We start from the raw sequence: 12,001 nt of genomic DNA, 5'->3' as shown, positions 1-12,001 counted from the left end.
GGGGGAGGCGGATAGAAGAGGGATAGAGGAGAGGATAGGTGGAGAGGAAACAGACAGGTCGAAGAGGCGGGGATGGAGCCAGTAAAGGTGAGTGTAGGTGGGGAGTTAGGGAGGGGATAGGTCAGTCCAGGGAGGACGGACAGGTCAAGGGGGCAGGATGAGGTTAGTAGGTAGGAGATGGGGGTGCGGCTTGAGGTGGGAGGAAGAACAGTTTAGGGAGGTGGGGACGAGCTGGACTGGTTTTGGGATGTGGTAGTGGGAGGGGAGATTTTGAAGCTTGTGAAATCCACATTGATACCATTGGGCTGCAGGGTTCCCAAGCGGAATATGAGTTGCTGTGCCTGCAACCTTCAGGTGGCATCGTTGTGGCACTGCAGGAGGCCCAGGATGGACATGTCGTCTGAGGAATGGGAGGGGGAGTTGAAGTGGTTCGCGACTGGGAGGTGCAGTTGTTTATTGCGAACCAAGCGTAGGTGTTCTGCAAAGCCGTCCCGGAGCCTCCGCTTGGTTTCCCCGATGTAGAGGAGGCCACAACGGGTACAGCAGATGCAGTATACCACATTGGCAGACGTGCAGGTGAACATCTGCTTGATGTGGAAAGTCTTCTTGGGGCCTGGGATGGGGGTGAGGGAGGAGGTATGGGGGCAGGTGTAGCACTTCCTGCGGTTGCAGGGAAAAGTGCCGGGTGTGGTGGGGCTGGAGGGGAGTGTGGAGCAGACAAGGGAGTCACGGAGAGAGTGGTCTCTCCGGAAAGCAGATAAGGGTGGGGAGGGAAAGATGTCTTTGGTGGTGGGGTCGGATTGCAGATGGCAGAAGTGTCGGAGGATGATGCGTTGGATCCGGAGGTTGGTGGGGTGGTACGTGAGCTTCAAAATCTCCCCTCCCACTACCGCATCCCAAAACCAGTCCAGCTTGTCCCCGCCTCCCTAACCTGTTCTTCCTCCCACCTATCCCCTCCTCCCACCTCAAGCCGCACCTCCATCTCCTACCTACTAACCTCATCCTGCCCCCTTAACCTGTCCGTCCTCCCTGGACTGACCTATCCCCTCCCTAACTCTCCACCTACACTCACCTTTACTGGCTCCATCCCCGCCTCTTCGACCTGTCTGTTTTCTCTCCACCTATCCTCTCCTCTATCCATCTTCTTTCCGCCTCCCCCTCTCTCCCTATTTATTTCAGAACCCCCTTCCCCTCTCCCATTTCTGATGAAGAGTCTAGGCCCGAAACGTCAGCCTTTCTGCTCCAATGATGCTGCTTGGCCTGCTGCGTTCATCCAGCTCTGCACCTTGTTGTATTGGATTCTCCAGTATCTGCAGTTCCTACTATGATTCAATTATACTTTCAGCATTAGCCTGTAGCATGCCAAATATGAGATAACCAACATTCACTGACTTCACACTTGTTAAACAAAGGCTGCTTTTTGTTTAGTACTGGCTTATTTCTTATGTTACTCATACAACAAGTCAAAGAGTAAGGCAGCTTTTGAGGTCAACGTGCTTTTGAAGTCAAAGTTTGGAAATTAATTCAAGCAGAAGAGGAGAGGAAGCAATGAAGTGGAGGATGGGAGATTAGGAGCTGAATGAACCTTTTGGAAGTTGTGGGTGAGTTCAGAAAGAAATCACAAGAGGCATAATCACAAGAAAATGAACAGGGAAGACAGAAATGAAGTGACATGCTGAAAACTTGAAGACGTGAGTAAAATTGAACATAGGACATGTTGAGTCTTGGGTGGTAGTGGAGTGATTTGGAACAAAAGCAAAGTGGAAAAAATTTAGAAGAGTGGGGTCAGTGATCAGAAGATCAGAGCAAAGAAACAGTCAACATGAAAGGAGAAGGGAAATCCAAATAAGCAACTATGTGAGATGGAAAATGAGAAGTAAAGGGGAAAGAAAGCAGGGGAAGGGAAGGCATAAAGTGAGACGGAGGGGAAGGGAATGTGAATATTAGCTCGGTGGTCGAGTGAGGAAGAGCCATAAGATTTAGTAGCATTGAGGAGATGGAATTTGCTTAAAACCACAAGGTCACCTTGCTGATTCTGCTATAAGTTGTTGTGTTCACAATATTTGTTTCAATATTTGAAATTACTTTAATTACTTTTGGGGTTTAAGCATTTTGCAGTTTTTTTGAGGTGCAGTGTTTCAGGATCTCTTTAATTACTTTTTAATCAATTATTTTTGCTTGTTTCCAAAGATTGGCACCTTTTTACTTAACTTTGTCACTTAATGTTGTATTTGCAGCACAAACTATTTGTCCAGAACCTTTGAAATGTTACTCCATTTCTAAGTAATAATGTATGTAACCATGCTGGATACAGACAAGGTTGAGAAGAGCTGAGGTAAATTGGGCAATAAATGACTAGGAAAGGGATGAAGGGAATTGCAAACAGCAGTTTATTTGATAAGTTGCATTATATCCATTATCTCCCCTAAATTAAATATTCCAATCTGCAAGCTAGCATACTGCCCCTTTTAGAGTCTTCAATTTCAGCATCGAGTTGTTTCTCTAAAGCCGTTGGAATCTTTAAAGTACTTTTCCTGCAAGCATATTTCATACAATGACCATTTGTACATAAAGAAGAAACATCTGATGTCAATCCTAAGTTTCCATCATCCGAGTTACATTTTTAAGTCTTTTCCCCAGTTAATATTCTCCATTCTCTGATTACTGTATGCATTAGGTGTCCCCTCTCCAGATTAGAAAAATATAAGTTTCACAAACACCAAGAATGCTCCAAGTATTGTTTGATCAGAATGTTTAGAATGATCAGAATTACAATTTAGTAAGAACTTCTGAAATATATTCTCCTGTTTCCTTTATTTAAAGAAAGGACTTGTATTTGAAAAGCATCTTCCATGACCTCAGGAAATTCAAAGTGCCTTACAACTGATGAAGTATTTTTGAAATGTAGTCACTGTTTTAATGTAGGGAAACTGAGCGTTTATTCCACACAGCTTTAACGATTTTGATTGTGGGATAAAGTTTGACCAGGGCATCCAGAAGAACTGTCCAGCTGTTCTCTAAAATTGTGCGATGAGAGCTTTTACATCCATCAAAGAGAGCAGATATTTAAGATTTAAAAAAAAACACTGACAACTCTGTATTGCATTTCCAGTTTAGTTAATGTGCTCGAGGTCCTGGAGTGGGACTTGAACCTACAACCCTCTGACTTTACAGGAATGATACCTACTGAACCAAAGCTGACTTTTTTAAAAAAATTCCATTTGTGGATGTGGGTTTGCCAGCTAGACCAGTTTTTGCCTAATTGCTCAGAGGGCAGTTAAGAGTCAACCACACGTTGCTGTAGGTCTGGAGTCACATATTTGCCAGACCAGGTAAGGATGGTAGATTTCCTTCCTTAAAGGGCATTGGTGACAAAATGGGCTTTACCTCAATCACCAATGGTTGCGTGTTTGCTATTGGGCCAACTTTTTATTCCAGGTTTTAGTTGAATTCAACTTGCATCAAATTGCATTGTGGATTTGGAATCCCTGTCCCCAGAATATGAAGCTATTGCTGTGGATTCCTAGTTCAGTGACATAACCATCACACCAATGCCTCCCGCCTTGTTCAACTTGCAACATGGTGAAACAATGAAAGATCCCAGAAATCTTGCAGCTTCATTCTTTGCTCATCCAGTACAATATAGGGAGTGTGCAATTCACCTTTTCTTTCTATGTCTTGTATTTTGCCTTTATTATTTGCAAAGGTATTTATTTCCCCATTAAGTATTTCTGTCTAACTTGTGTAATTTGAGTCGCATCCTCTCAATTTCCTTCCCCTGTAACATTAAATTACACTCTAAAAGTATTTAATTGGCTGCTAGGTACATTGAGATTTCCTGAAGAGTGCTATATTTAGTCTGACGGCAACAACAAACTTGACTATTCAAACAGGAAAAACGAACTTAAAATAGTCTCCTAATTCTATTTATGGTTTAGTTATTCCTGCTGGGAAAATTTTGAATGTGGTCACCAGAAGAACATGACTGACTCTTGCCACTGTTTGCCTTTAAAGATATGGTTTTGGAAAAATTGCCAGCAAGAATAGAGTTCAATCCTAAAAACCAGGAGAGATGGGAAGCAAAAGCGATAAAATAGACAGGGCACAGGCAAGAGAGTAAACTGAACTGTTTTGAAACTCCTTTTTCTTGGCTAATGCTAAGTAGTTTTGATTTTAAAACTTTTAATCTGCAGTGACCGTACCATTAATATCATTTTGTGTTCAGTTTGAGAGGGAGGATCCTGAGTCAGAAACAACTGTGCTAAGCTTAAATAAGGTTACTTACAAAGGAATGAGGGCAGAGCCGGCTGGAGTAGACTGGGGAAGGAGTTTAGCAGCAAAAATAGTTGGCAATCAATCGCAAACTTTTAAGAAAATAGTTCATGACTCAAACTGAAGATATATCCCAGTGAAAGACAAGGATTCTAGGAAGACTTTAAGCTAACCATGGTTCATCAGAGAGATTAAGGGTAACATCAGATTGAAAGAAAAAGCATACAATGATTAGTGGTATGTTAGAGGATTGGGAACATGTTAAAAAGGAAGGAAAGAAAACCAAAAAAGAGGTAGAAAATAAATTTTGAGGGTGAACATACAAGTAATATCAAGATGGGCTTCTTTCAATTTATTGAAGGGAAGAGAGAAGCTGAAGTGATCAAAGTTACCCTTGGAAAATGAGGGTTAGGAAATAATGGAAACTAGGAAATAGCAGAAGAGTTGAATGAATATTTTACATCTGTCTCGCAAAAGAAGACACAAATAATATCCCAAATTTACTAACTATTTAAGGGGCAAAAGGATATAAAATAAATACAGTGATTATTGCTGGGGAAAAGGTGCTAGGGGAACTGATAGGGCTATAAACAGCTAAGTCCCCTGAACCTGATGGAATACATCCCAGGATATTAAAGGAACAAACTACAGTGATAGTGAATGCACTGGTAGTGATCTCACAGGGAACCTTGGATTCTGGACAGGTCCCAGAGGATTGGAAAACTGCCAATATAACACATTTAAAAAGGGAAGGAGACCAAAAATAAAGTAGCTATAGGCCAGCTACCTTAATACTTGTCACTGAGAGAATGTGAGAGTCTATGGTAGCAGAGTATTGAGAAATGCATATGATCAAGCAGAGTCAGCATGGCTTCATGAGGGGAAAATCATGCTAGCAAATTTATGTGAATTCTTTGAGTGACAAACAGGATGGATAAAGGGGAATCGGTAGATGTAATATATTTGGATTGTCAGAAGGTGTTTCATAAGGTTCCAGACATTAGGCTGCTTAATAAAATAAGATCCACGGTGTTAACGATTATACATTAGCATGCATAGAGGATTGGCTCACAATTGGAAGACAAACCATTGAGATAAGGGGAGCATTTTCATGGTGGCATCTGTGACTAGCAGAGTGTCATAGGGATTGGTGCTGTAGTCAGCCACAATTATTTATAATATATAGTAGTGACTTGGATGAAGAACGTAAATGTCCTATAACCAAGTTCGTGGATTACACTAAAAAAAGTTTGGAAGGCAAATGGGAGGATGACACAAAGAGTCTTCAGAAGAATACAGACAGGTAAAAACTTAACAGATGGGATGTAATATGAGGAAGTGTGATGTTATGCATTTTGGCAGAAAGAACAGAGAAGCTGAAAATGATTTAAATGGAGAAAGACTGCAGAAAGCTACGGAATGCAGGATTTGGGAGTCATCCGTGAGTCACAAAAAGTACCATGCATGTTAAGCAAGTGATGGGGAAGGCAAACGGGATGTTGGCCTTTACTTTAAAGGGAATGGAATATAAAAATAAGGACATCTTGCTTTAACTATACAAGGCACTAGTCAGACTACAGCTGGAATAATGTGAACAGTTTGATATTGGAGGCAGTCCAGAGAAGGTTCACTAGGCTGATACCAGGGATGGAGGGACTGTCAATGAAGTAAAATTGAGTAGATTGCGACTGCACTCATTCTCATTTCAAAATTGAGAGGTGACATTATTGAAACTTAATAGATTCTTAGGGGAATTGAGCGGGTGCTCGCAGAAATGTTGTTTCTCTTTGTGGGAGAATCGAGGACCAGGCACATATTTAAGGTTGAGATGAGGAGCAGTTTCTTAGAGGGTTGTAAATCTGTTGAATTCCTTACCGTAAAGGATTGTTGAGGCTGGATTATTAAATATGTTCAGGGCTGAGATAGACAGATTTTTAATCAGTAAGAAGTTGAAGATTATGAGGAAAAGGCAGGAAAGTGGAGTTGAGAATCAGCCAAGATCCTTTTGAATGGTGGACTGAATGGCATACCTATGCTCCTAAATCTACTGGTCTAGATGAGCCACCCCGCATCCGTCATAACGACTGCATCAGCCTTTTTAATTTTGTTCTGTTTTCTTTCAGAAGCTCTGAATGAACGGCAGATGGCAGTGATAGAAGCATTCCAACATGCATGGAAGGGATACAAGCAGTATGCCTGGGGCCACGATGAACTGAAGCCCATTTCTAAGACTTACAGCGAATGGTTTGGCTTGGGACTGACTTTGGTTGATGCCTTGGACACAATGTGGATTTTGGGACAGCAAGAAGGTGACTTTGTTGTATCGTGTATCAGAAATATCATGGTGTTCCCTAGATGTTTAGATGTTAGTCAAAGCAGACTTTAAAAATGTCAATGAAATCAAGGTCTTTGCTATTTACAACAGAGATAACAAGTTGTAGAGCTGGATGAACACAGCAGGCCAAGCAGCATCAGAGGAGCAGGAAGGCTGACGTTTCGGGCCTAGACCCTTCTTCAGAAAATTGGGTTCTTTGTTATTCCACGGTACTTGAGCTTTTACATTTAGAAATGGAGTTGACAGTATTTATGACATTCTTTCATTTCAGTGAACTATCAGAGATGGTCCTCTCAGCCTGAGGGTACAGGGCTGAGGCAATGCAAAAGGAATTTGTTTTACACCTGGCTGTGCTAGACATGCAGATCTTGGAACATGTTATGTCTGCTTAAATATTCTTTTCCATCAGCACTAATGTGCCTCATTTCATCAATGAAAAATGTAAACAGGCAACCTTTTATTGTTTCTTTAACATCAAATGCAAATGTACACTTGAAAATTTGAGAAAAACATGTTAAAGTGAGTGTTCAATGCAAAAGAAGTTCACCCCTAATATCAAATTGTAAAAATTATTTCTAAATTTCTTTCATTGTTCATGTTTAAAATGCAATACTTTGTTTTGTAATTTCAGAATTTGAAGAAGCCAAGAAATGGGTAGTCACTGATCTGAATCTTGGTAAAAATGTGGATGTGAATTTGTTCGAAACCACAATTCGTATTTTAGGTGGATTACTTAGCGTATACAATTTAACTGGAGACCAAGTCTTCCTTGATAAAGCAGTAAGGATTTTTGTTTACTGTAATTTTGCTTAATTGAAATTGTTTATGGAAAAGAAACAGCTGGTTAAAAATAGTTACAGTCTGTCATAGTGCCTCTAGCCATTTCTTGATTTTACATGGATTGAACCAAAATGGCTGAATGCTGGGATCTTTGATTTAGGCACCTCAGGAAGAGGCTGAGATTGATCATCCAATTCTGGCTAAAAATTGTTGGAAATTCTTCAGCTTTGTCCTTTGCATTGATGTATTGGGCTACCCGTCATTAAGAATGGTGATAATTGTAGAGCCTTCTCCTCCACTGAATTGTTTAATTAACCATCACCATTCACGACTGGATGTGGCATGACTGCAGAGCTTAGATCTGATCCATTGGTTGTAAGATCACTTAATCCTGTCTGTGACATCCAGTTTTGTACTTCGTAATTGGGGTGTTTGTGATTAGAGTTTTCTGTAAATGTTTTGGCAAGTGCATCATAATTCACCTTAGTAAGACACTTCCCTGGGATGCTTGGAGACAAGTGAAAATGCCTGTCTGTTTATATTGCCACACTTTTTAAAGGTAATAAAGTCACCATAGTCTTACCAGACTACAGGGCTGCTCTCTCATAGAGTCATACAGCACGGAAACAGACCCTTTGGTCCAACTTGTCCATGCCAACCAGATATCCTAAACTAATCTAGTCCCATTTGCCAGCATTTGGCATCCCTCTAAATCCTTCCTATTCACATACCCGTCCAAATGCCTTTTAAATGTTGTTATTGTACCAGCTTCTACCACTTCCTCGGGCAGGTCGTTCCATACACGCACAACCGTCTACGTGAAAATTTGCCCCTTAAATCCCTTTTAAATCTTTCTCTTCTCAGCTTAAATCCAGGCCCTCTAGTTTTGGCTTCCCCCACCGCAGGGAAAAGACCTTGGCTATTCGCACTATCTATGGCCCTCATACCTTTTATAAATCTCTACAAGGTCACCCCTCAGCCTCCAACACTCCAAGGAAAATAGCCTCAGCCTATTCGGTCTCTCTCTATAGCACAAACCCTCCTACTCTGGCAACATCATTGTAAATCTTTTCTGAACCCTTTCCAAGTTTCACAACATCCCTTCTATAGTAAGGAGACCAAAATTGCACACAGTATTCCAAAAGTGGCCTAACCAATGTCCTGTACAACCGCAACATGACCCCCCAATGACCAATACAAGCAAGATTAACGAATACCTTCTTCACTACCCTATCTACCTGCGACTCCACTTTCAAGGAATTATGAGCTTGGACTCCAAAGTCTCTTTGTTCAGCAACTCTCCCCAGGACCTTACCATTAAGTGTATAAGTCCTGCCCTGATTTGCCTTTCCAAAATACAGCACCTCACATTTATCTAAATTAAACTCCATCTACCACTCCTTGGCCCATTGGCCTGTCTGATCTCGGTCCCGTTGTCCTCTGAGGTAACCTTCTTCACTGTGCACTACACCTCCAATTTTGGTGTCATCTGCAAACTTACTAACCATACCTGCTATGTTCACATCCAAATCATTTATATAAATGACGAAAAGCAGTGGACCCAGCGCTGATCATTGTGGCACATCATTGATCACAGATCTCCAGTCCGAAAAGCAACCCTCTGTCCTTTACCTTTGAGCCAGTTCAGTATCCAAATGGCTAGTTTTCCCTGTATTTCATATGATCTAACCTTGCTAACCAGCCTACCATGAGGAACCTTGTCGAATGCCTTACTGAAGTCCATACAGAATCATGTTCACCACTCTGCCCTCATCAATGTCTTCGTTACTTCTTCAAACAGACTCAATCAAGTTAGTGAGACACAGTTTCCTACACACAAAGCCATGTTGACATCCCTAATCAGTCCTTGCCTTTCCAAATACATGTAAAACCTGTCCCTCCGGATTCCTCCAACAACTTGCCCAACACTGATGTCAGGCTCATCAGTCTATAGTACCCTGACTTTTCCTTACCACTCTTCTTAACTAGTAGCACCACGTTAGCCAACCTCATCCAGCACCTCACCTGTGGCTATTGATATGCAAATATCTCAGCAAGGGCCCAGCAATCATTTCTGTAGCTTCCCACAGAGTTCTAGGGTACACCTGATCAGGTGTCAGGGATTTATTCACCTTTAGTGATGACTGGTGGAGAGGGTTGAGAAGGAGATTCCTTCATGGTAACGTCAACTCACCAATTGTGAAGTTGTGCATTGCAAACAGTCGTCCAACTAACTGTGGTAACCAATGCTTTATCTGTAATACACCATTGTCATTGTTGTTCAGCCTCCTCCTTTCATGAATGCATGGTCCATGTGATTTAAACATTATGGATGTAAAGGTCTTCCGCTGAAATTGTTCTCCGTATTGCTTCTGCTGCCATCTACCTGTTCAGTGATGTTAGAACAAGTTAGGTATAAATAATTTCAGTCAGATTTGGTTTCCTACTTCTTTGGGTATCCGTCCCCTAATTTTCTGAGGGTCTTTCTCAGATATTTACCTTTAATTTCTCACGACCTTGTAAAATAAGCAAGGAGCAAATGTGCGTAATATTTAAGAGGCAAATTTTAATTTTAAAAGAAGTATTGTTTAGTGAAATAAGCAAAATTTACCTTCTCAAACTTCTTGACAAACGTTCAGCCTTAAACATAATGTTAATGCCGTGTATTTTGTTTACTCTAATATCAACTTGTTAGCATTAGCTAATAAGATAGATGAGTAGAAAGCTAATTTATAACTGTTTTCTAGATTTGTAAACATACATTCGCACATTTTGGTTAGAACTGTTACTCACTATGTCTACCTTTTTAAGCACAGAAGGTAGTTATTTGGTCAGTCATCCCTGTGTTGGGTCTTTGAGACCTTTAAATTGTCCTAGCCATTCTGTTCTTTCCCTTAGCCGTATAATTTATGGTTTTTTTTGGTTTCACATTGATGTTGACTGCTTTACAAAAAAGGAAGGGGAATGATATTTATACAAGAGGGTAAGTTCTTTTACATTGAAGACCCTAATTGCTTTGTCCATTTTAATGCGTTTTTTCTTTCTATTGAAAATTTGTTTCAGTTTGGCCATGCAGGAGCCTAGTCACTCATGCTCAACTTTAGAACTAACCAATATCACCTAAAATGCAAGATTAGTTTTCTCTTCTGTAAATTTTCATTAAGGTCTATGAAATTGGTGACTAGCCAAACATTGAGACTTTGCTTTTCAATGAATCATTTTTTTTTTTAAATTCCTACAACATTAGAGTGAGTTGGGGAATCGCCTTATGCCAGCTTTTGATACTCCATCCAGAATTCCATATTCTGATGTAAACATTGGTCGTGGAACAGCCCATCCTCCACGTTGGACCTCAGACAGCACCGTTGCAGAAGTGACCAGCATTCAACTGGAGTTTCGAGAGCTCAGCCGACTGACTAAAGAAGAGAAATACCAGGTATTGTAGATTGGTGAATTGCAGCTGGCTTATCTGAAATTGCAGCTATTTTGATCAACCTGTTCAGACATGCTGTAGGGCAGGTGGGACTTGAACCTAGACCTTTCGGCCTAGAGTTAAGTATGCTGCGCTGTGCTACAAGACCCTTCCTGACATTATTGTTATTTTTAAATCAACCTGTTACGACATGTATGAAACGCATCCACCACAGGTTAGACTTGAACCCAGATGTCCCAGATCGCAGGTTGTAACTGTGACACACGAGTCATCTCTCATATGAAATTTTGTCCATGGCTTGAACATAGTCCTTAAAATGTAGCACTAATTGTGATTTGTCAACTGAGAATATCTATAATCTAACATTAAGTCGATCTTCCGAATAATATTCAGCTTAGTCTAATATCAACATGCAAGCATTAGCTAATAAGATACAGTAGAAAACTAACCTATAACTGTTTTGTGAATTTGTAAGTTTTTCTTGCTTCATGTCTATTTTCTGTCCTGAGCAATATTTTTTTAAAAGTCTAATTGCTAATACGTTTATCAAGAAAATTCGGTTTGCTCAACACTTGCATAACATGCCAGTCTGTTTGAACATGTGTAATTTACATTGACATATACCTAAGGAAAGCTAGGATCAGGTAATCTTGCTTTTTTAGGTGAAAGTAGGGCAGCTTTCAATTGTACCCCAGCTCTGATTCATTGCTGTAATTGCAGATCTAAAGTAGTAACAGGAGCTTACTCTATGCTGTACCTGTCCGTATCAATGCTTTATGCTCTATACACATGCCTGGAATGAATTGCAATTGGTTCAAACTTTATGCTCATTAAAGTCAGCAAGTCATTATCAATATCTTCCCTTGAAGTGTCCAGGTAGGAGACAGCTAGATTCAACAAGAACCAAATTTGAAGAAACAGTATTACAGGATTTGTAATTACATCTTCTGTAGCCACATTTTGTATTGTTATAATGGTTTGAGATGCAGTGACAAGGTCATCCTTTTTCTCCCCCTGAATGTTTACCATTTCAATTATATTTCATAACTATCAGACTAGATTTGTTTAAGGTTGTCCTTTGTCTTTGTGGGCTTTTAAACTGAATTTACGTTGCCTCATTGTGTAAGCAATTCTAAATAGTGAATACTTAAATATTGGGAATACTGAAACCTTTGTTCATA

General features: G+C 40.5%; 1 protein-coding gene across 2 annotated transcripts in view; it reads left to right on the top strand.

Moving 5' to 3' along the window:
- man1b1b (mannosidase, alpha, class 1B, member 1b) overlaps positions 1-12,001 on the top strand; it is a 48,685-nt gene that overhangs the window by 21,163 nt on the left and 15,521 nt on the right. Inside the window, exons 7-9 of one of the 2 annotated variants that reach the window (XM_020527284.2) lie at positions 6,399-6,581; positions 7,239-7,387; positions 10,635-10,823. In XM_020527284.2, the coding sequence (XP_020382873.1) occupies positions 6,399-6,581; positions 7,239-7,387; positions 10,635-10,823 (521 nt within the window). Of the gene's footprint in view, positions 1-6,395; positions 6,582-7,238; positions 7,388-10,634; positions 10,824-12,001 lie in introns of both variants that reach the window. The other variant, XM_020527283.2, reaches the window with a different exon arrangement.

Source organism: Rhincodon typus, chromosome 28 (genome assembly GCF_021869965.1).
Source record: "Rhincodon typus isolate 14 chromosome 28, sRhiTyp1.1, whole genome shotgun sequence".
Lineage (NCBI taxonomy): Eukaryota > Metazoa > Chordata > Chondrichthyes > Orectolobiformes > Rhincodontidae > Rhincodon > Rhincodon typus.
This window is presented reverse-complemented; position numbering and strand designations above follow the sequence as displayed.